At 35.3% G+C, this 23,332-nt stretch overlaps 1 protein-coding gene across 1 annotated transcript in view; it reads right to left on the bottom strand.

Annotated features, from left to right (window-relative positions):
• Nucleotides 1-3,379: 3,379 nt before the first annotated feature.
• Nucleotides 3,380-23,332, bottom strand: part of LOC105724992 (cilia- and flagella-associated protein 44) — a 70,201-nt gene continuing 50,248 nt past the window's right edge. Inside the window, exons 16-21 of the mRNA XM_064374616.1 lie at nucleotides 17,644-17,805; nucleotides 16,195-16,431; nucleotides 7,422-7,567; nucleotides 6,477-6,747; nucleotides 3,727-3,782; nucleotides 3,380-3,557 (exon numbers count right to left, since the gene is read on the bottom strand). Of these exons, the coding sequence (XP_064230686.1) occupies nucleotides 3,380-3,557; nucleotides 3,727-3,782; nucleotides 6,477-6,747; nucleotides 7,422-7,567; nucleotides 16,195-16,431; nucleotides 17,644-17,805 (1,050 nt within the window). The remainder of the gene's footprint in view (nucleotides 3,558-3,726; nucleotides 3,783-6,476; nucleotides 6,748-7,421; nucleotides 7,568-16,194; nucleotides 16,432-17,643; nucleotides 17,806-23,332) is intronic.

Genomic DNA, 23,332 nt, shown 5'->3' on the forward strand with positions numbered 1-23,332 from the left:
GCTACTCACTAGGAAGTCAATAAAAATGACTAATAATAAATGTATACAAATATATTATTTAGATATATGGTTGTGACCACTATAAAAATATTAAAACTGATTCTTTTTAAGATATATCATGTTTATGTAAGATAATATTTATTATTTCCTTTAATGTCTATTATTTCCACAGATCCCATGTAATTCCAATAAAAATTTTAGCAGGCATTTTCTAAAAATTGACAAGTTGATTCTATGCAAAGAACTTAACCAATCTTGGAGATGAAGAACAAAGCTGGAGGATTTACAATATTATATGTCAAGAGTTAATTAAGACAGGTGATACTGGCACCTGGATAGACATATAGGCCAATAAGACAGAATAGAGTTCAGAAACAGACCCGCGAATGTACAGTTACCTGACTTATGACAAAAGCATCACTACGATCTAGTATAGAACGGATAGTCTTTTCAACAAACAATACTAGGTCAACTGGATATCAGTATAAAAACAAATGACGTGATCTCACACCACTTATAAAAATTATTCAAGGTGGATAATGGAAAAATAGAGCTTCTAGAAGAAAACACAGAATTATTTTATGAATTGGAAGTAGGCAAAGGTTCTCTAAGTATAACACAAAAGCATTAATCTTTTTAAAAAAAGACTTCATTAAAAGAAAAAACATCTATTCAACAAACTCCATTAAGAGTAAAGCCACATACTAGAGCAAGATATTTTACATATGCAAACACACACATACACATACACACGTCATATATATAGTCACTCATATATGTATATAAATAACCAAAGCTCATATGCAGATGTAAATAATTCCTGCACCCAGTTTTAAAAATGGACAAAAGACTGGAACAAACACTTAACAATAGAAAATATAAAAATGGTTGGTAAATATATGAAAAAGGACTGAAAATCACTCATCAGGGAGATGCCAATTTAAACCATATAGAGATGCCACCACAGAATAGCTGGAATTTAAAGGGCTGACAATCCCAAGTGATGAGATTTAATCATGGCTGGACTTTAAAGGGCTGACAATCCCAAGTGATGAGATTTAATCATGGCTGGACTTTAAAGGGCTGACAATCCCAAGCATGAGTATTATGGATTTGTGTCCCCCCAAAAAGCTATGTTGAGGTCCTAATCCCCAACACCTCAGAGTGTGACCCTTATTTGAAAATAGGGTCTTGATAGAGGTAATCAAATTATAATGAAATAATTACAGCAGGCCTTAATGAAACATAACTCGTGTTCTTATAAAAAGGGGAAATTTGGACACAGAGATAGACATACACAGGGAAAACTGTATGAAGAGACACAGGGAGAACATTGAGTGAAAGCAAGTTTGGAGTGATAGATTCATAAGCCAAGAAAACCGAAAGTTGCTGGCAAACCACCCAAAGCTTGGAGAGAGGTATAGAACAGATTCTCCCCCACCAAGTCCTCAGAAAGAACCAACTTGCCTGACACTTTGATTTTGGACTTCTAGCCTCCAGAAGTGTGAGACAATAAATAATCAGTTTTAAGCCAATCAGTTTGTGGTACTTCTTTACAGGAGCCCTAAGAAACTAACACAATGGGGAACAATAGGGATTCTCATACATTAATGGTAAGAGTGTAAATTGATCAAACCGTTTTGAACAACTGACAGGATCTAATAAAACTAAACATGCATATAACCTATGGCCTAGCAGTTCCACAACTGCGTATATAACCAACAGAAATGAGCACTTTTATCCATCAAAAAACATACACAATGTTGACAGTAGTGTTATTTATGGTATCCCAAAAACAGAAACAACTCAAATATCTATTAACAGTAGAAGGGATAAACTGTGGTATAATCATTTTAAAGAAATATTAAAAAGCAATGGAATACAATACACTACTGTTACATGTAACAACACTGATAATCTTAGACATCATGAGTTAAAAAAAAAAAAAGCCAAATGCAAAAGAATCCATACTGTAACACTCTATTTATATGGAATTCACAAACCAAACTAATTTATGGCAATAAAGATTCAACTTTGGAGAATAAGTATTTCCTGGGATGAGGAGTACATGGGGGAACTTGCTGAAATGCTATAAATGTTCTCTATCTTAATATGAGTAGTACATATATTTATACATCTGTAAAAACTTTTTAAGATGTTAAAATTTACATACTTTACTTATATAAATTATATCTCAATAAATGACAAAAAAAAACCAACAATCATTTCCTCTGGAAGTCAAATTGATGCATGACAGGGATAAAATCAGAGGTGGTTGTCTTTTATTTCAAGTCCTTTGATTCTATTTGAATTTTTATTTCTTAATACATACATGTTCATTAATTAACTTGATATAAATAATTCATCAAAAGAGAAAGTAAATATGTATTGTATAATTTTAAAAATCTAAGTGTTAAACTAATTTCCCACATTTAAACTAGAAAAGGAGGTACAGAAAGCTCAGGAAAATACCAGTAGCAGTGACAAGACGATTCCTTGTGATTTCAAGTTAGTGGGTACCTTCCAGAGCCCTCTTATCTGGCCACGTCACTGACACTACTATACGCTATGTTATTCAAACATGTGCTCTCAAACATCTTAGCTTGTAGAGAATATGGATCCTACCGCTTCTTTAGCTTCATTAGGCCGAGTTCATGTTTCTCTTTTTCCCAAGCTAATTCCTTTTCTACTTGTTGAATTTTGAAAGCTGTTTTTCTGTTTATCTCATCACGGATTCTGGAATCTACATCAAAATCCTGCAGATAAGAAGATCCATTCACCAAAATGGGTACTTTATCAACTCTGTTTCATACAGATTTCAGTTTTGTTCCCAGTTTCATGCTGCATCATAACTCTTCCCCAAATGTCATACACTCTCTCCATTATAGAAGAAAAATAGCGTATTTTTAACGTTACTTCCACAATATAAGGAGAAATGTTCTTCTCAGTTAACAATAATGCAAATAAAGTTACACATTTTAAGATTTTTTTCCCACAATAAAAATAATGAATGCTATCAATATTTGGAGAGTATACAGTTTTAAAAATACTCTCACCATCTCAGAGAAACTGCTATTACATAAAAATCGGACATGAGGTAGATCCTCATGGCAACTGATCAATATCTGAACATCCCCCCTGGTGTGACCCCACCCATGAAAGATGGCAGTCTCTGGTGTCTTCTTGACATTACCAAGTTTTTGTTGAATCTCCTTCATAAAGAGCTCCACACTAGAATAAATTAAAAGATGCCCCAAAAAATGGCTGTTGAAATTTTGAAAGAAACAAACAAAAAGAAAGATGATTTTAAGTGTTTCTACTTGTTGGAAAAATAGTCATCTCTATCCAGAAATAGCATATGTCAAAATAAATATCAAGTTTATATTCGGCTTACTGTTCGTTTAAACTGCATATGCTCTGGTAATTCTTCATTCATTTTTAATAGTTTACAAAATTCATTCCTCAAAGCTTTGATTTGCTCTCTCTTCCTTGCCTTTATTTCTTCCACTTCTTTCATTAATTTGTCATGTTCTCTTTTTCTCCTAGCATTCTCAATACTGAAAACAGAAATTTAAAACAGTAACAGGTTATAATATAGAAACAGCAAAGAAAGAGAAAATTAGTATTCAATAATTTGAAAATTCACTAAGCTAGGCCAACTTCTGCACTGTTGATTTGTTTTGCAAAATCTCAGGCCTAGTCAGTATTTATCAAAAAGTTCCATACCTGTAGGCTTGGGGATCTTCAATGTCTTCTGGAATCGGCTCTGTTTCAATTCCAAACTATAAGAAGGGAAGTAAAAGCTTAGCCCTTTAAAATTGCATAGCATTTTCCCTAAAATATCTAGGAAGAAGTAAATTAAAAACGCAAATTGGTTGGGGTTTTTTTCTGCCAGTTTCTAATAACTGTAGGTCTGAAAAGTAGTTTCACAAAAAAAAAAAAAAACCTAAGAAAAAATTGCAGTTTACTAAACTTACTCATTTCTGCATTATTTGAAGGAGTATGTAGGAATGGTCTTAACCTAATCATATGTCTGCAAAATGTTAATATCCCCATAATTTCCCCTCAAAATGTAAATTACTAATGTTAATATGCTATTAACACAGAATTCACAAAAACAGTCTAGATCATTTATTTCAAAACGCTGTTTTTCAGTATATCGCTTTATAACATGCATCATTCATCCAAATACCTCAATGTGTCCTAGAAATATTTCAACATATATATATATATATATTTTTAATTTTAAATAAGCATTTTATATCACCTTTTCAAAGGAAGACACAAAGTAGAAAATGCAAAGAACAATATAATCCCCCTCCTTGAAAGAGAAAGATATGAAATCAGAAATACACATCTCCCTTCAGAAAGGAAATCAGTCTAAATTTGAGGGAACTAAGAAGTAAATCACTTAAAAGTATTGTGTTTATTCAGGTGCTGTGCTGTAAAATGTCTTAGTCTATAATGTTAAAGAAGAATTATAACCCAGGGAACAAAATAGCCTTAGTTTGCTAACTAGTATGTTCATAAATAAAATTAAACTTTATTCCCTTTTTCAGAGAAGATAGGTCTTTATTTTGCTGTCATCATTTGTTGTAAATAAATATTCTTGATAAAGTTGTTTTTATAAAGATATGAAATATAAATCTACGTATTTTTATGAAAGTCAAGGTTTATGACTTTAATAAAAGCAAAGTCAGAAAACATGATCAATATGAGACAATAATGGCTAATAAACTGTACTGACTATTAATCACTTAGGATACAAATTTGTTGAATTTTATTTATTTTTTATTCTTTCATTGGCCAGAGCTAAGTCCCTTGGTTCTCTAATATCAGTGTGACTTCTAGGATTTGATGCCGATACTGGGACAATTGTCTCCTGGCCACAGTTGTTTCCAAGAAGGTTGAGTTAAACAAAGTTCCAAAATATATGCCAATGGATCTCAGTCCTAGCTGCACATTAGAATCACATGAAGGATAGTTTATAAAATACTGATGCCTGGACCTCACCTTCAGATATTCTAATTTAATTGTTCTTGGGTAGGCTCCGGTATCTGTACTTCTAGGGCTCCCCAGCTGATTCTAAAGTACAGCAAGGTAAGAACCTCAGACCAGTGCAGAGCTTAGTTGTTTTTTGTTGTTTTTTAAAAAATTCTAATTTTTCCTTTTTTTTTTTTTTTTTTTTTTGAGATGGAGTCTATCTCTGTCACCCAGGCTGGAGTGCAGTGGCACAATCTCGGCTCACTCCAACTTCCACCTCCCGGGTTCAAGCAATTCTCCTGCCTCAGCCTCCAGAGTAGCTGGGACTACAGGTGCGTGCCACCATGCCAGGCTAATTTTTTGTATTCTTAGTAGAGACGAGGTTTCATCGTGTTACCCAGGATGGTCTCAATATCCTGACCTCATGATCCGCCTGCTTTGGCCTCCCACAGTGCTAGGACTACAGGCACGAGACACTCGTCCTGGCCTAATTTTTCCTTCTTAAAAGCAATGTCTGCTTCAGTGATTTCAGAAATATTGATTGCAGCCATAAATAAAAGAACATGACTATTCAAATGTGGAATAATATTTTTCTATCCAATATGGGTTTCTACAGAGAGGGCTGGCACAAGGTAGAAAGACATTTTCTTCTTGTTTATATACTTTCCTTCCTGTAATTCCGTTTTCCTCTCCAAAGAGCAGCCCATACTCCAAATTTTGCCATTAGAAGAAATGAAAATTGACCTACTCATATCTTCCTTACATTCTTTATGTGTTCTTTGAAGTAGGCTACTGGCTAAATGGGAAGCCAATATGTTCATAGGAATTTTAGTTGTAATCTTTTTAATACAACTCCTTTCTCCTTAGGAGCAATTCTAATGGTTATTAATTACTGATTTTATCTGAAGGAATTGCCTTAATAATACGAAAATCAAGTTCTATGACCAAAAAAAGGACAAATTGGGGGATCTGAACCCCCAAACTTCATCACAAAGCCAAGAATCTAGTTCTGCTTTTAAAAAAATACTTTATACTGAATCATGACCCACATTGTCACATTCTAATACTAAAGAAAGATATTTTTGCAACTCCTGTCAAAAGCACAGTTTATGGCATACATCCTATATTAGCCCTTACATCGAGTCAATGAATAAATGAAAAGCAAAATACAATCTGAAAAAACTGTGAACTTTGCAAAAAAAACTTTAAAAAAAAGGTTTTTTTTAATAGAAACTTTTGACTACATAGAAAAACGGACACATGCTTTTCTAATTTGGGGAATTCCAATCTTTAATAATAAGGGAAAGGTAATACCTTTAATATTTTATATAGGAGTACCAGAAAGTCAAATTATAATACTAGCAGGAAGATTAGACTATAACACTATAAGATGAATGTGTCTAAATAAATTTAAATTTATAAAGAATATGAACAATTTTGATATTAGCATTTTTGATTAAAGTTTGTTATTAACTGGTTAATTACTTACATACCCTGGGGGATGGCACCTTGGCCTTGATGTCTTTCCTTAGCATAAATTCAGAAAAAATGTTGAAAACAAAGATATTACCATCTCCTCCAGTAGTCACCAAGAAACGATCATCAAAGCTACTAGCAATACTTTTAATACATCCATAGTTATTGTCATGCATATTGAAGTGCCAATAGTTCACCAAACTTGTCAATGAAGGATCATTCTCATTTAGGACATAGACTCGAATTGCTCCATTTTTCATTCCACAAAACATCATAATTTTGTTACTGCTATGAAACAAAAAATGTAAATTATTCTTCCCATTAATCTGAAAATAATGCTTAATTTCAAATCAATTAACAAATAGCTAAATTAATAATGAAGTTGTTATGGACTGAGTTGTACACCCCCAAAATTAATATATTGAAGCCGTAACCCCTAATACTTCAGGATGTAACTGCATTGAGATAGGGCCTTTAAAGAGGTAATTAAGTTAAAATGAGAATACTAGGGTAGGTTCTAATCCAGTCCGCCTGGTGTCCTCATAAGAAGAGATTAGGACACACAGACAGACATCAGGCTAGCACACACCCAGAGAAAAGACTGTGCAAGAAGGCAGGTATCTGTAAGTCAAGAAGAGAGGCCTCAAGATAAACCAACCTGCTGACACCTTGATCTTGGAACTCTAGCCTCCAGAACTGAGAGAAAAAAAAATTCTGCTGTTTAAGCCACTTAGTCTGTGATGTCTTATTGTGGCAGCCCTAACATACTAATACAAAAGAATAGAGAAATATAATTTCAGGATTAGCTTTGATTCTATTTATTCATTTGATTTATTTAACCAAATATTTTTTGAATACCCCTTCATTTGGATGGATCTCTAAAAATTGACAATATCCATGATGGACAAAAGCATAGACACTAATGGGATATGGTTTTTTAAAGCTTTTTGAATACCACTCACTTGAAAGTGATAGTTTGGATGGGATTATCATCTGTATTCTCAAGATAACGGACATCAAAAGGTTCATCTTTTTGTTCTTTGAAATTATTGCTTTCATCACAAGGGGGGAACTCACAGTGATACAGAAAACCAGAATCATAGTCACCCTGGAAAAGAGATAAGTAATATAGAAGGTGGTACTTGAATACAGCACACAATAAATGCATGATAATTTTTTGATTATTTCAAATTTGAAAATAAAAATAGATGTTTTCAAACATCTATTTCTATATAATTTCTATTATAGATTTATTTCTATAAATCATCTCCTTTATCCATTTACACACAACTATATAATTATAATAAAAACCATATGATGATTTGTTTCCACTTAAAAATCATTATAAGAGAGCGATTACCTCTGACTCCCTGCTAAATTTCATTTTATTTCTTCAAGCATTATTCTGCATAAGCAGTAACAAATAATAGGGCTTTGCAGTTCCTTGTTTTTACAGCTAGTTTTCAGTCTAAGGAAACTGTAAACACTGTTAATTTTCCAGGAAGGGCTATTTCTGAAAAATTTATCCACGTAGTGAGAAGACGAATGATCAACTGGAAGAGCTATACTGCTCCAACTCTAATGTCCTTATTACTGAGATTCCTTATTACAGGGAACAAATTGAGGGTCAGAACAACTTTATGAACAATAAATAAATAAATAATAAAGAGAAGGTAACAACATGATCACCTCTGAAAATCAAATTACTAAGTTTTCACTTTTGACAGTGTCAGACTAGATTGTTTCAGCCAAACTCTCCCACTGAGAACAACCAGAACAAATTTTCTTTGTTTTTTATTTTTTCACTTTGGGTATTTTTATTGTCCAGTCACTTCACAATCTAATGCTTCAGGATTAATGACCAGTTTAAATATATAACCATCAACAGAGAGTTTGCAGAGGGTTAATCACATTTTTATTTTGTTTATATAAAATTTTAAGCCTTTTTTAATGCAAGGCAATAAACAAAGTAACATTTTGGGTTACTAACAGCATTATCTGCTATAATATGAATAAATAACTAGATTTGTAATATTGATATATCATGGTAGTTACAAATAATATAATACATTTTCTAGACAGCATAAAGACATTTAACCTATCCAAATAACCAATTTTAACCATGTATTTACTGATTCAAATTTTGAATCATACAGTTCTAATATTGATACATATTCATGTACAAATTCTTTAAAAAGCACATATAACAACTAAAATTTTTTCTTATATTATACTTTAAGTTCTGGGGTACATGTGCAGATCGTGCAGGATTGTTAAATAGGTATACACATGCCATGGTGTTTGCTGCATCCATCACCCCATCACCTACATTAGGTATTTCTTCTGTTATCCCTCCCCAAATTCCCCCCTTCTATCCCTCCCCTAGGCCCCCCACTCCGCAACAGGCCCTGGTGTGTGATGTTCCCCTCCCTGTGTCCATGTGTTCCCATTGTTCAACACCCACTTATGAGTGAGAACATGCAGTGTTTGGTTTTCTTTCTTGTGTCAGTTTGCTGAGAATGATGGTTTCCAGCTTCCTCCATGTCCCTGCAAAGGACATGAACTCATCCTTTTTTATGGCTGCATAGTATTCCGTGGTGTATATGTGTCACATTTTCTTTATCCAGTCTATTGTTGATGGGCATCTGGGTAAGTTTCAAGTCTTTGCTATTGTGAACAGTGCCACAATGAACATACATGTGCATGTGTCTTTATAATAGAAACGATTTATAATCCTTTGGGTATATACCAAAGGATTGCTGGGTAAAATGGTATTTCTATTTCTAGATCCTTGACGAATCTCCACACTGTATTCCACAATGGTTGAACTAATTTACACTCCCACCAACAGTGTAAAAGTGTTACTATTGCTCCACATCCTCTCTGACATCTTTTGTCTCCCGATTTTTTAATGATTGCCATTCTAACTGGCATGAGATTGTATCTCAATGTGGTTTTGATTTGCATTTCTCTAACGACCAGTGATGATGAGCATTTTTTCATATGTTTGTTGGCTGCATAACTGTCTTCTTTTGAAAACATTCCATGCTCATGGTTAGGAAGAATCAACATCATGAAAATGGCCATACTGCCTAAAGTAATTTATAAATTACATGCTATCCCCATCAAGCTACCATTGACCTTCTTCACAGAACTGTAAAAAACCACCTTAAACTTCATATGGAACCAAAAAAGAGCCCTTATAGCCAAGACAATCCTAAGGAAAAAAAAAAAAAAAAGCAAAGTTGGAGGCATCACGATACTTGACTTCAAACTATACTACAAGGCTAAAGTAATCAAAACAGCATGGTACTGGCACCAAAACAGAAATATAGACCAATGGATCAGAACAGAGGCCTCAGAAGTAACATCACACATCTCCCACCATCTGATCTTTGACAAACCTGACAGAAACAAGCAATGGGGAAAGGAGTCCCTGTTTAATAAATGGTGTTGGGAAAACTGGCTAGCCATGTGCAGAAAGCTAAAACTGGACCCCTTCCTGACAACTTATACAAAAATTAACCCCAGATGGATTAAAGATTTAAACATAAGACCTAACACCATAAAAACCCTAGAAGAAAACCTAGTCGATACCATTCAGGACATAGGCATAGACAAGGACTCCATGACTAAAACACCAAAAGCAATGGCAACGAAAGCCAAAATAGACAAATGGGATCTAATTAAACTTAAGAGCTTCTGCACAGCAAAAGAAACGATCATTAGAATGAACCAGCAACCAACAGAATGGTTAAAAATTTTTGCAAACTACCCATCTGACAAAGGGCTAATATCCATAATTTATAAAGAACTTAAACAAATTTACAAGAAAAAACAACCCCATCAAAAAGTGGACAATGGATATGAACAGAACAAATTTTCTAAATGGAAAGCTATCAAAATAGCAAGATCCAAAAACGAAGGAAAGCCAGAAGTGAGCTTGGCATTTGACACTGCTTTACTCCCTGGAGCAATTGTCAGTTCTTAAAGTGGCAGCTGAGAGGCTACAAAGCTGGATGGAGCTATCTGCAGTCCCATGGACTTACGTAGAAAGAAATAATTATCCCCCAGGTTCAAGCAGGGTCTCAAAGAGATATTTGAACACCTGCCTCATTTATAGCAGCATTATTCACAATAGCCAAAAGGTAGGAGCAATCTAAGTGTCTTTTTTTTTTTTTTTTTGAGATGGGGTCTCATTCTGTCACCCAGACTGGAATGCAGTGGTGTGATCTGGGCTCACTGCAACTTCCACCTCTGAAGTTCAAGCGATTCTCCTGTCTTCTCAGCCTCCTGGGTAGCTGGGATTGCAGGTTAGAGACAGGGTTTCACCATGTTGGCTAGGCTGGTCCCGAATTCCTGGCCTCAAGTGATCCACTCACCTTGGCCTCATAAAGTGCTACGATTACAGGCATGAGCTATCAAGCCTGGCCCCAAGTGTCTATTAATGACTGAGTATATAAGCAAAATCTGGTACATACCTAAAATGGAGTATTATTCAGCCTTGAAAAGAAAGGAAATTCTGACATATGCTGCATCATGGATGAAACTCAGGGAAATCATCCCAAGTGAAACAAGTCAGTCATAAAGAGATAGATATTATATAATTTCACTTATTTGAGGCACTTACAGTAGTCAAAATCATAGAGAAAGAAACTAGAGTGATGGTTGCCAGGGGCTGGGTAAAGGGAAGAATCAGGAGTTATCATTTGATGAGTATGGGAGTTTCTGTGTTACAGGATGAGGATGATGGTGGAGACGGATGTTGGTGATGACTTCACAACATTGTGAATATGTTTACTACTACTGAGCTGTACACTTAAAAATGGTTAAGATGGTAAAATTTATGTTATATGTCTTTTACTTCAATAAAAAACAATTGGAATACAAACTTTAAAAAAGACAGTTATGAAGCTGGAACAGAGATCTGAAAAAATAAGCTAAAGCATGGAGAGACACAAAAGGATGGAAAATTCTTTTGATGATATAAGATACATATGTAACATAATGAAAAGGATGTAATACACATAAAGTTAGGATCCCAGAATGAGAGAGTGAAAAGATAAGCCAGAAGCAACATTGTGGTAGACAAAGGCTAAGAATTTTCCAAAACTGAAGAGATATGTTGAAATTTAGAGTGCTACGAACTGCTAACAAAACAAAAATCTTAAAGTAAGTAAGATACATGAACTAGATCCAAAAGTAGTAATTAAGATACAATAAATAGATACATTAGCCTTCAAAAAAAGAAGAAAAACATGACATTGCTGGCTAAATGGAAGACAGAAGATGATAAAACAATATCGTAAAAGTTTTGGAAAAATATTTAGCAAAAATAAAAGCAAAAGAAACACATTTTAAAACAAAGCAAAACAAAAACAAAGCGCAAAAAGCACGAGACAGAGAATTAGTCACCAGCAAGCCTCCACTTAAAAAAAAATTATTAGTCTATTGTTTAGGCAAAAGGTACAAATTACAAAGATATAGAAAGTAATTAAGAGTAAGGGAAAGGCAAAAAGGTATTACTCTGGCTTCCAGTAGGGTCCTCATGGGTGCAGCTGGCTCAGCAAATAAAGCTCTTGAAATACCATGTAATATGGGAAACTGGCTTCAGGGTGTCTACCAGTTTGCCAGCAAGAGGAATGATAGAGGAGGAATTTGATCCTCAATTTGGAACTCTTTGCTGCAGTTTGGCTTGCCAGGAACTTGAGTCACATTAACCTCATTCAGACAGCAGTGTAGTCAAGTAGACAAATGGAATCTTGTGCTATTCCTGAACCTTCCAACAACAGAGCCTATAATCTGTGACTACAAAATATACCCTGATGGCAGCTGAAGTCTGATTCAGATGAGCATCTTCCCTATCCCTGACTAGTTTCCTTTTGTTCCTTGAGTCCCCTCAGAATTCCATTCTCTAATCAGCAGACAGGCTAAGTTAAAGTATAGCCTCTGTTCTATTAATTTCTGCACATAGTTCCTAAGCTTTTTCAGAAGATGATCTTTGTTCTTGTCCTGAGGAAGAGCAACAATATTTTAACAAATATTGGAAATAAAGACTGCACAAAGATCCAAAAAAAAAAAAAAAAAAGTAAGAAAGATAAACTAGAATGATATTAATGATTAAAAAAAATACCAAAATGCATTCTTAGGTGGGGTGGGGTAGGGTGAAGAGGATACATGATGTTAAAGTATTCTAAGGTAATTTTCTCTGGAACTAATAAAAGAATTTATACTAAAATTAATTAAGTCAAATCCATATTATGCTCTTTAAAATCACCTCTAGGCTGGGCACTGTGGCTCTCACCTGTAATCCCAGCACTTTGGGAGGCCAAGACAGGCAGATCACTTGAGGTCAGGAGTTCAAGATCAGCCTGGCCAACATGGTGAAACCTGTCTCTACTAAAAATACAGAAATTAACCATGCATGGCGGCACACACCTGTAATCCCTGCTACTCAGGAGGCTAAGGCAGGAGAATCACTTGAACCTGAAAAGTAGAGGCTGCAGTGAGCTGAGATGGCACCACTGCACTCTAGTCTGCACAACAGAGTGAGACTGTGTCTCAAAAATACAAATAAATAAGTAAATGAAATCACCTCTAAAAGAATAGTAAAAGAATGTATACCTCATAATCTAGTAGAGGAATAAAATTATGGGAAAAATTACCTAATAATATAAGGTAAAAAAGGGAAAGAAAAGAAATTTAGAATGAGTGTGACAAATAGAAATAATTAGATACTAGATTTAAACTAAAATATATCAGTAATTACATTAAATATAAATGAACAATAGTACTTTTTTAAAAGACAAAGATTATGCTATAGGATTCTTTTAAGCCTAAACATATACTGTTTACAAGAGACCTACTTTTGATATAAGGGTATCAAATGGTAAAGGAAAGAGGAGAATCCTTAATAACTCAAGGTTTTGGCATAGTAACTAAGTGGATGATTGTCTCATTCACTGAGATGGAGATGGAGCAGGTTTGTATGGGGCAAGTATGGTGTAAAAGTAATGTCTTGGACAGGTTAATTTTGAGGTGCCAAGGAGCATTGTCAAGTTGGATATAGAGGTCAGGACTAGAGATAAATATTTGAGATTCACAGGAAGACAAGTGATATTTAAAGCCACCAGACTGGATAAAGTTACATTAGCAAGAGAGGGCCCAAGGCCACACTCTGGAGTATTTCAAACTTCAAAGCTTGTTCTGTAAATGAGAAGCCAGCAAAAGAGGGTGAAAAGGAGTGGCCAGAAGAGTGTAATGTCTTAGAAGCCAAGAGAAGAAAGCATTTGAGAAGCATGAGGGGTCAACTCTGTTAAATGCTTCCAAAAAGTCAAACGGACAGAGAATTGACCTCTGAGTTTGTCAGTATGTACATCATTAGTGAAGTGATGGAGATAGAAGCCTAACTGGAAATGGATGAAGATCAAATAGGAGGTGAAGAGGTTAAGCCAGTGACTACAGATGATTCTTTCAATAACTTTTTCTGTAACAGAGCAGTGGGAGAAAAGAAAAGAGAGGTTAAGGAAAGAAAATTAAGATTAGTACTAGAGCATGTTTTTATGCTTATAATAAGAACTACATAGGAAAGACAGAAACTGATGATACAGGCAACCAAGTGGTTTATCTCAGGAGCAAAATTTTTGAGAAAATTACAAGGTATGGGACTGAGGGGCCATTGGGAACAGTATCCTTGGAGAGTTGCAAGGGACTGTTCTCCAATTATAACAATAGGCAAAGCAGACAAAAGGTATATAGATTCCCTATAGGGTGCTACATCTAATTGAGACAAGAAAAGCAAATTCCATCTGATTGCTTTTGTTTTCTCTGTGAAATGTGAGATAAGGTTATCAGTGAAGAGTAAGAGAAGGTATAAAATGTTTGAGGGGAGAAGAAAGACTTAAAGCGATAATTTGGAAAGCGAATATGGCTGGGCAGTAGAATTGGCCTGCAGTGTGACTATCGATTTGAGAACTGCAGTCATTACTTCAAAATGAGACTGGTTTTTGTTCAGCATCTGTTTGGCTGCAGGCACAGAGTTGTCAGATTGTTGGCTCAAGCTTTGCCACCTCTCTTAACTATGTTTTAACCTTGTTCACCGTGTAGCTTAATGGTTAAGAGCCTGAACTCTGGACCCAGATTGCCTGAGTCCAGATCCTCGTTTCACCTCTCATTACTTATATGGCCTTGGATAAAATACCTAACGTTTCCATGCCTTGGTTTCTTCATATATAAAATGCAAAAAATAATAGCATTTATTTTATAGTTGGTTAAGTAAATTACTTAGAAATTTACCTGGTACAGAATAAGTAGGTTGTCGTATTCAGCATATGAAAATAAAGGACACCTATTAAATTCAAATTTCAAATAAACAATAAATAATTTTTAGTCTAAGTATGTACTATGTACTTTTACTTGGAAACCCTAAGAGTAAGCACTTAATATAGGTGGGGTTTTCTGTTTGTGTTTTGTTGTTGTTGTTGAGATGGGGTCTCGCTATATTATACAGGCTGATCGCGAACTCCTGGGCTCAAGCAGTCCTCCCACCTCAGCCTCTTGAGTAGCTGGGACTACAGGCATGCAACTCTGCCCTTAGCTTAAACATGTTTGTTAAATAATGAGTAACTTTTGCATCTACATTTCCAGGGCACTGAAAATCTATTGCATTGTATTCCAGTTAATTGTTTCCGCACCTCTTTTCCTCAAATGAAGACTTCCTGAACGGAGGAAACGTATTTTCTTTATCCCTTTATCCTCTGAACTCCAAACAATAGCAGCCATTTATAATTGTTTTATAAAACACAGAAGACAGGCAGAAAGGGGAGAGGAACTAATAAATGACGTCCTATGATGTCGCCAGTGCTTTTTTCCATCCTTCTTTCTGCTTGCCTCCTTAGAAGTTGCTACAAAAGATATATTTCTAGGAAAAGTTGAGGAGGGGAGAAGTCAACACTCATCACTCCTTACAGCAACAGTCCTTGGCTAGTCAGTGTCCTGGTAGGACCAGTGGTGAATTAGTAATGATCTTCCACAGACATATTTATGAATTTTTTTTTTGGTGGATGGAACTGAAAATTGTGACAAAATTATAATGAAGGAAATCTTGCTTTGCAGTTTATCAATAAAGTATTTTAAGGAAATAGTAAAAAATGTGTAAGTGGAGGATGTACTCCTGCAGCACTGTGATAGACCCTGGTACTTTCTTCCTAATATCCATTTTTCCTTTCTTCCTTATTAGCCAAGTTCTAGTTTTGCTCAGGGTGGCAATTAGACCATCTAAAAACACTTAACTTCCTAGACTTGCATATGGCCGCACAGCACAGTTGTAGATAATGAGATGTAAGCAAAAGTATACTGAATAGTACTGCCATGAAAGCTATTCTTTTCAAAATTAAAAAACAACAGTCTTGGCTAGAAAGCCCCCTGGCCTTTTTTCTTTCACACTTGATCCTTCTCCACTTTGACCTGCCTGGAACGTGTTATGACTGACAAGAAGAAAACAGATAATCTATAACCTATAGATTTATCTGCACAATTGTCTTCACAAGTAGACATATAAAAGAGATGTTAAGAATATTTAAAAACAACTAAACCCCACATTCATTCACCAAAACTCGCATCTTCAACAGTAGTTAATAAATGAAATCTTAACATAAGAGTAAGAAAGAATGAAGTTATAACAACTATAAACTATATTGGAACATGTTTGAGGTAAAAATTGTTATTTTTACTTACCAAAGAAACCCAGAACTTCCCTGGCTCTGAGTAAAATCCACAGAGGATACGAGAGGGGGTTAATGGAATAAAGATTTCAGGTAATGGCTCTTCTTCCTCCTCCTCCTCCTCTTCCTCTTCCTGAAATTCTTTTTCTCCATCTTCTCCCATCTCTGCTGCTAGCTTATTCCTCCTTTCTTCCCTTATTTTCTCCTTCAACTTCTTTTGTTTCTCTCTCTTTTCAATTTCTATTAATCTCTTTTAAAAGAAACATTAAGTAGGTATAAAAACAACTATGACTCATTCGTTCATTTACACCACTGGGGATGACCAAAAAAACAGAAAGAAGATACAGTTCTTAGAAAAACTCACAGCTCTGTTAACAGATAATGTTTAAAAATAGTCACCAATATCAGAATATATTTTTATCATTAAAACTTTTAAATCATCAGAATGACTCATTTTTGTTTTACCCCCATCAGTCTTGGTTCTATAGACATTATTTGGTCATTTTTTTCCTAATAGAGAAGCTAAATATAGCTTCTCTTAGAGCCTATCACTGGTAACCCAAGAATTAGGTAGACTGAAACAGTCCACAAGGAAAGTTGTTTCCAACTTTAGTAATACTTTGAGTTTGGCCTTCATCATCTATCAACTGTCCTTTGCAAAAGCCCTCTGACACTTGTATTTCTACCTCCTACTTTTTACCACTTCATTCTGCTCAACTCTCAGAATTATCTTCCTAACTTTTATATCATCACATGAATCCCCTCCTCACAGACTCACAATGGATCCCAATGATCTAAAACGAAATGTCTTGGCTGGCATTTAAGGAACCCCATGCATGGATCACAGACTCCTGCAACACTCCTCCACAAATTGCCTCCCTCTATTTTACTGATCTAGTCCTCATTTCTTGAAAACATTCACAACTCTGCATTCTCTTGGGATGTTCTTCCAACTTTTATTGCCATCGTCCTATTTTCAACTCTCAAAATTTCCCCTATTTTTTTTTTTCTTAAGACAGTGTCTCACTCTGTCACCTGGGCTGAAGTACAGGTGTGCAATCATAGCTCATTGCAGCCATAAACTCCCAGGCTCAAGTGATCCTCCCATCTCAGCCTCCCAAAGTGCTGGGATTACAGGCATGAGCCAATGTGCCTGGCCCCTCCTATTCTTTAGGTACTAAATGTCACCTCCATGCAGTCATCTTTGACTTCTTCCTATCCCTCTATCAGAATCCTCTCTCTTTTCCTCTGCACACCTCTAAAATTTCTTTCTTCACATTTAGATTTCAGTATCTATTTACTACTGCCTTCTAATAGCTGTTTTCCTGCCAGATTATAAACTCCTTCATTTCAGGGCCTATGTTTTATACTTTTTTCTATTCCCTTAGCACTTAACACAGGATATTTTATATTCTAAGGAAAGGAAACTGTTAGAAGATAATTCTTCAGGAATATTTCATACCAGAATCTTAGATTTGACACTTGAGAAATGAAAACATTTTATGCACATGTCTTTGATTTCATAGGAAACTACATCACGATCATCTACTTCTTGCTTTATGGTTGGAAGTGGAGCTTCAAGAATATAGCCATTTTCACAGAAAATTAGTAAAGTACTTTCAGGCTAAAAAAGAAAAAATAAACATATTTACATTTAAGCAAATTTTTAAAAGCATAGTTTAAAAAGATTATAAATTGAAAATTATATTAGCCATATTTAAAACACACTTAATTCAGTTATTGGTAAAAAGTCAAATTTATGAATAATTACTGTACAGTCGTAAGTACCAATTATTGTGTATCATTATTAATTAATGATGTAATTATTGGATTTACATTCAGTTCCTTCATAGATGCCATAACATATGTGATTCACATATGTTTTCTGATTTTCTGATCAATATATGTGGTTGTGAAATCTGTTAGCCTAAGGGGCCAAATATTAAAATTAGGACTGCCAAGGAAAGTTTGCATTTGTGGATAGTGTAGTCAGTCTGAGTTTACTTCGATGGCTCATCTTCTATCTGCTTCAGTTCAACAAATGTGGATGTTCCCAAGGCTTTTGTCCTCTTCCCTCTTCTCTATCTCCATAAGCATTTTCTGGGAAATCTTATAGCCTTTATTACCACTTACATGCAATTAAATTTTAAATTAATCTTTATAGCCCAGACCTCTCTCTTGGCTCCAAAACCATGTATTTAATCATGAATGGGAAATCCCCATCTTTATATTTACAGATACATTATTTGAAATGTTTATTCATTTGGTTATTTCATTCTACAATTATTTGTTGTGTACATACTAATAAAAGATCAATCCACCAGAAAGTCATAACAATTATAAATATATATAAATTCCATCTCAGAGCACTTAAATATATAAAATAAACATTGAGAGAGATGAAGGGAGAAAGTAATATAGTAATAGTAGACTTCAATACCCACTTCTAATAATGGATAAACATAAAGATAGAAGATCAATAAAGAAACAGAGCGAGGGCGCAGTCCCTCTCATCTGTAATCCCAGCACTTTGGGAGGCCGAGGCAGGTGGATCACCAGAGGTCAGGAGTTCGAGACAAGCCTGGCCAACATGGTGATGTCTCTACCAAAAAAAATACAAATATTACCTGGGTGTGGTGGTGTGCCTGTAGTCCCAGTTACTGGGGTGGCTAAGGTGGGAAAATCACTTGAACCCGGGAGGCGGAGGTTGCAGTGAGCTGAGGTCGCTCCACTGCCCTCCAGCCCGAGCTAGAGAAAGCTTTCACAAGATGGACAGATACAAACAAGTCTAGACTGTGAAGACTAATAAATATCTAACTCTTCAATGTTCGGACACAAACAAACATTCATAAGCATCAAGGCCATCCAGTTCCCAGATGGTATCTCCAGACACACCTTGGGACAGAAGGGAACCCACTCCCTTAAAGAGACGGACCCAATCCTGGCAGGATTCATCATCTGCTGACTAAAGAGCATGTGGGCCCTGAATAATTAATAGTGGTGGCCTGGTAACACACAGTGTGGGCTTTGGATGATACTCTGAGAAAGCTGGTTTTAGGTATCACCCAGCACATTCCCAACTGTGGTGGCTACGAGAAGGGACTTCTTCTGCTTGAGAAAAATTGAGAGGGAAGAGTCAAGGGGATTTTATCTTGCAATTTAGGTACCAGCTTGGGTACGTGGAATTGAGCACTAAGAGGGCACTTGGGGTTCCCAATTTCAGGCCTTTGCTCTTGGACAAGCCAACAATAGTAAATTCTTCCCTATAATAATTATTTTAAATGTATTTGGATTAAACTCCACAATGTAAAGACATACAGAAGCTGAGTAAATAAAATAAAAAAAAATAAGACTCGGCCAGGTGCAGTGGCTCACGCCTGTAATCCCAGCACTCTGGGATGCTGAGGCGGGCTGATCATGAGGTCAGGAGATCGAGACCATCCTGGCCAACATGGTGAAACCCCATGGTGGCGCTCACCTGGAGTCCCGGCTACTCGGGAGGCTAAGGAAGGGGAATTGCTTGAACCTAGGAGACAGAGGTTGCAATAAACCAAGATCCCACCACTGCACTCCAGACTGATGACAGAGGAAGACTTCATCTCAGAGAATTCAAAATAGCTGTTTTGAGGAAACTCAGAGAAATTCAATACAACAGAGAGAAGGAATTCAGAATCCTATTAGATAAATTTAATGAAGAGATTAAAATAATTTTAAAAATCAAGCAGAAACTTCAACTGATATACTGAAGAATGCATCAGCGTCTTTAAGAGCAGAATTGATCAAGCAGAAGAAAGAATTAGTGAGCTTGAAGACAGCCTATTTGAAAATACACAGTCAGAGGAGAAAAAAGAAAAAAGAATAAAAAAGAATGTGAAGCACACCTATGAGATCTAGAAAAGTGCCTCTAAAGGGCAAATCTAAATTATTGGCCTTAAAGAGGAGGCAGAGGGATATTGATTGGAGTAGAAAGTTTATTCAAAGGGATAACAGAAAGTTTCCCAAACCTAGAGAAAGATATCAATATTCATCTACAAGAAGGCTGTAGAACAACAAACAGATTTAACCCAAAGAAGGCTATTTCAAGCCATTTAAAAATCAAAATCTGAAAGGTCAAGGATAAAGAAAGGACCCTAAAAGTAGCAGGAGAAAATAAACAACACACAATGCAGTTCCAATACTTCTGGCAGCAGACTGCTCAGTGGAAACCTTACAGGCCAGGAGAGAGTGGTATGACATATTTAAAGTGCTGAAGGAAAAAAAACGCTTCATCCTAGAATAGTATATCCAGTGAAAATATTCTTCAAACATGAAAGAGGAATAAAATTTTCCCAGAAAAACAAAAGCTAAGGGATTTCATCAACACCAGACCTGTCCGACAAGAAATGTTAAAGGGAGCTCTTCAACCTGAAAGAAAAGGATGTGATTGAGCAATAAGAAATCATCTGAAGATGAAAAACTCTGTAGTAATAAATACACAGAATTTTATAACACTGTAATTGCAGTATGTAGACTATTCATATCTTAAGTAGAAAGAGTAAAAGATAAACCAACCCGAGGCAGGTGGATCACGAGGTCAAGAGATCGAGACCATCCTGGTCAACAAGGTGAAACCCCGTCTCTACTAAAAATACAAAAATTAGCTGGGCATGGTGGCGCGTGACTGTAATCCCAGCTACTCGGGAGGCTGAGGCAGGAGAATTGCTTGAACCCAGGAGGCGGAGGTTGCGGTGAGCCGAGATCGCGCCATTGCACTCCAGCCTGGGTAACAAGAGCGAAACTCCATCTCAAAAAAAAAAAGATAAACCAACCAAAATTAATAACTTCAATTTTTCAAGACAGAGACAGTACAATAAGATATAAACAGAAACAACAGGAAGTTAAAAAGTAAGGTTATGAAATTGTAGAGTTTTTATTAGTTTTCTTTTTGCCTCTTAGTTTGTTTGTAAAATCAGTGTTGTCATCAGTTTAAAATAACAGGTCATAAGATATTATTTGCAATCCTGATGGTAACCTCAATGAAAAAAACATACAATGGATACACAAGAAATTTAAATCATACCACCAGAGAAAATCACCCTCGCCTAAAAGGTAGATAAGAAGAAAGGAAAGAACAAAGAGAAGACCACAACTCAACCAGAAAACAAGTAACAAAATGGCTAGAGTAAGGACTTACTCATCAACAATAACATCGAACGTCAATGGACTAAACTCTCCCAACAAAAGAAATGAGGTGGCTGAATGGATTTAGAAAACAAGACTCAGTGACTTATTGCCTGTGAGAAACACACCTCATCTATAAAGACATATATAGTCTGAAAGTAAAGGAACAAAAAGATATTCCATGCAAATGGAAATCAAAATGGAGTAGAAATAGCTAACTTACATCAGACAAAAATAGATTTTAAGACAAGGAAGGTCGTTATATAATGATAAAGGGGTCAATTCAGTAAAAGGATATAACAGTTGTAAATATATATATACCAATGCTGGAAAACCAGATATATAAACCAAATATTATTAGAGCTAAAGAAAGAGATTAACCCCAAAACAATAATAGCTGGAGACTCCAACACCTCACTGTCAGCATTGAACAGATCATCCAGGCAGAAAATGAACAAAGAAACACTGGACTTAATCTGCACTATAGACTAAATGGACCTAACAGATATTTACAGAACTTTTTATCCAATGGCTGCAAAATACACATTATTCTCCTCAGCATATGGATAATTCTCAAGAACAGACTATATGTTAGTCTACAAAACAAGTCTTAAAACATTACAATAAAATGCAATTATATCAAGTATCTTCTCTGACCACAATGGAATGAAACTAGAAATTAATAAAAAGGAATTTTGGAAACTACATGAACTCACAGGAATTAAACAATAAGTTCCTGAATGACCAGTGTGTCAATGAAGAAATTAAGAAGAAAATTTAAAAATTTCTTGAAACAAATGACAGTGGAAACACAACATATCAAAATCTATGGGATACAGTGAAAGCAGTACTAAGAGAAAAGTTTACAGCTATAAGCAACTACATCAAAAAGACAGAAAAACTTCAAATAACAATGCATCTTAAAGAGCCAAAAAAAGCAAGAGCAAATCAAACCCAATATTAGTAGAAAAAAATAAATTAAAAAGATCAGAACAAAATTAAATGAAATTGAGAGAAAGTAATACAAAAGATCAAATTTAAAAGTTGGTTTTTTCAAAAGATAAATTAACAAACCTTTAACCAGACTAAGAAAAAAAGGAAGAGAATACTAAAATATATGAAATCAAAGATGAAAAAGGAAACATTACAACTGATACCACAGAAATTCAAAAGATCATTAGAGGCTACTATGAGCAATGGTATGCCAATAAATTTTAAAACCTTGAAGAAATGGTGAAATTCCTAGACACATACAACCTACCAAGACTGAACCATGAAAAAATTCAAAACCTGAACAGACCAATTACGAGTAATGAGATCAAAGCCATGATTAAAAAAAAAAAAAAAAAGTCTCCCAGCAAAGAAAAGCCTGGGACCCAATGGCTTCACTGTTGAATTCTACCAAACATTTAAAGAATACCAATCCTGCTCAAACTATTACAAAAAATGAGGAGGAGGGAATACTTCCAAACTCATTCAGCGAGGCCAGTACTACCCTAATACCAAAGCCAGACAAAGGCACATCAAACAAAAGAAAACTACAGGCCAGTATCACTGATGAATACTGATGTAAAACCTTAAGAAAATACTAGAAAACTGAATTCAACAATACATTAAAAAGATAATTCATCATGGCCAAGTAGGATATATCCCAGGGATGCAAGGATGGTTTAACATATGCAAATCAATCACCGTGATACATCAAATCATTAGAACGAAGGACAAAAATCAAATGATCATTTCAATTGATGCTGAAAAAGCACTTGATACAATTCAACATCCCATCATAATGAAAACTCTCAAAAAAACTGGGTAGAGAAGGAACATACCTCAACACAATAAAACTTGTATATGATAGACCTATAGCTAGTCTCATACTGAATGAAAAAATACAGAAAGCCTTTCCTCTAAGATCTGAAACATGACAAGGATGTCGACTGTTACCACTGTTATTCAACATAGTACTGGAAGTCCTAGAGAGAGCAATTAAA

This window comes from Aotus nancymaae, unplaced genomic scaffold, assembly GCF_030222135.1.
Source record: "Aotus nancymaae isolate 86718 unplaced genomic scaffold, 86718_ANA_hifiasm-v0.15.2.pri h1tg000011l, whole genome shotgun sequence".
NCBI classification, from domain to species: domain Eukaryota; kingdom Metazoa; phylum Chordata; class Mammalia; order Primates; family Aotidae; genus Aotus; species Aotus nancymaae.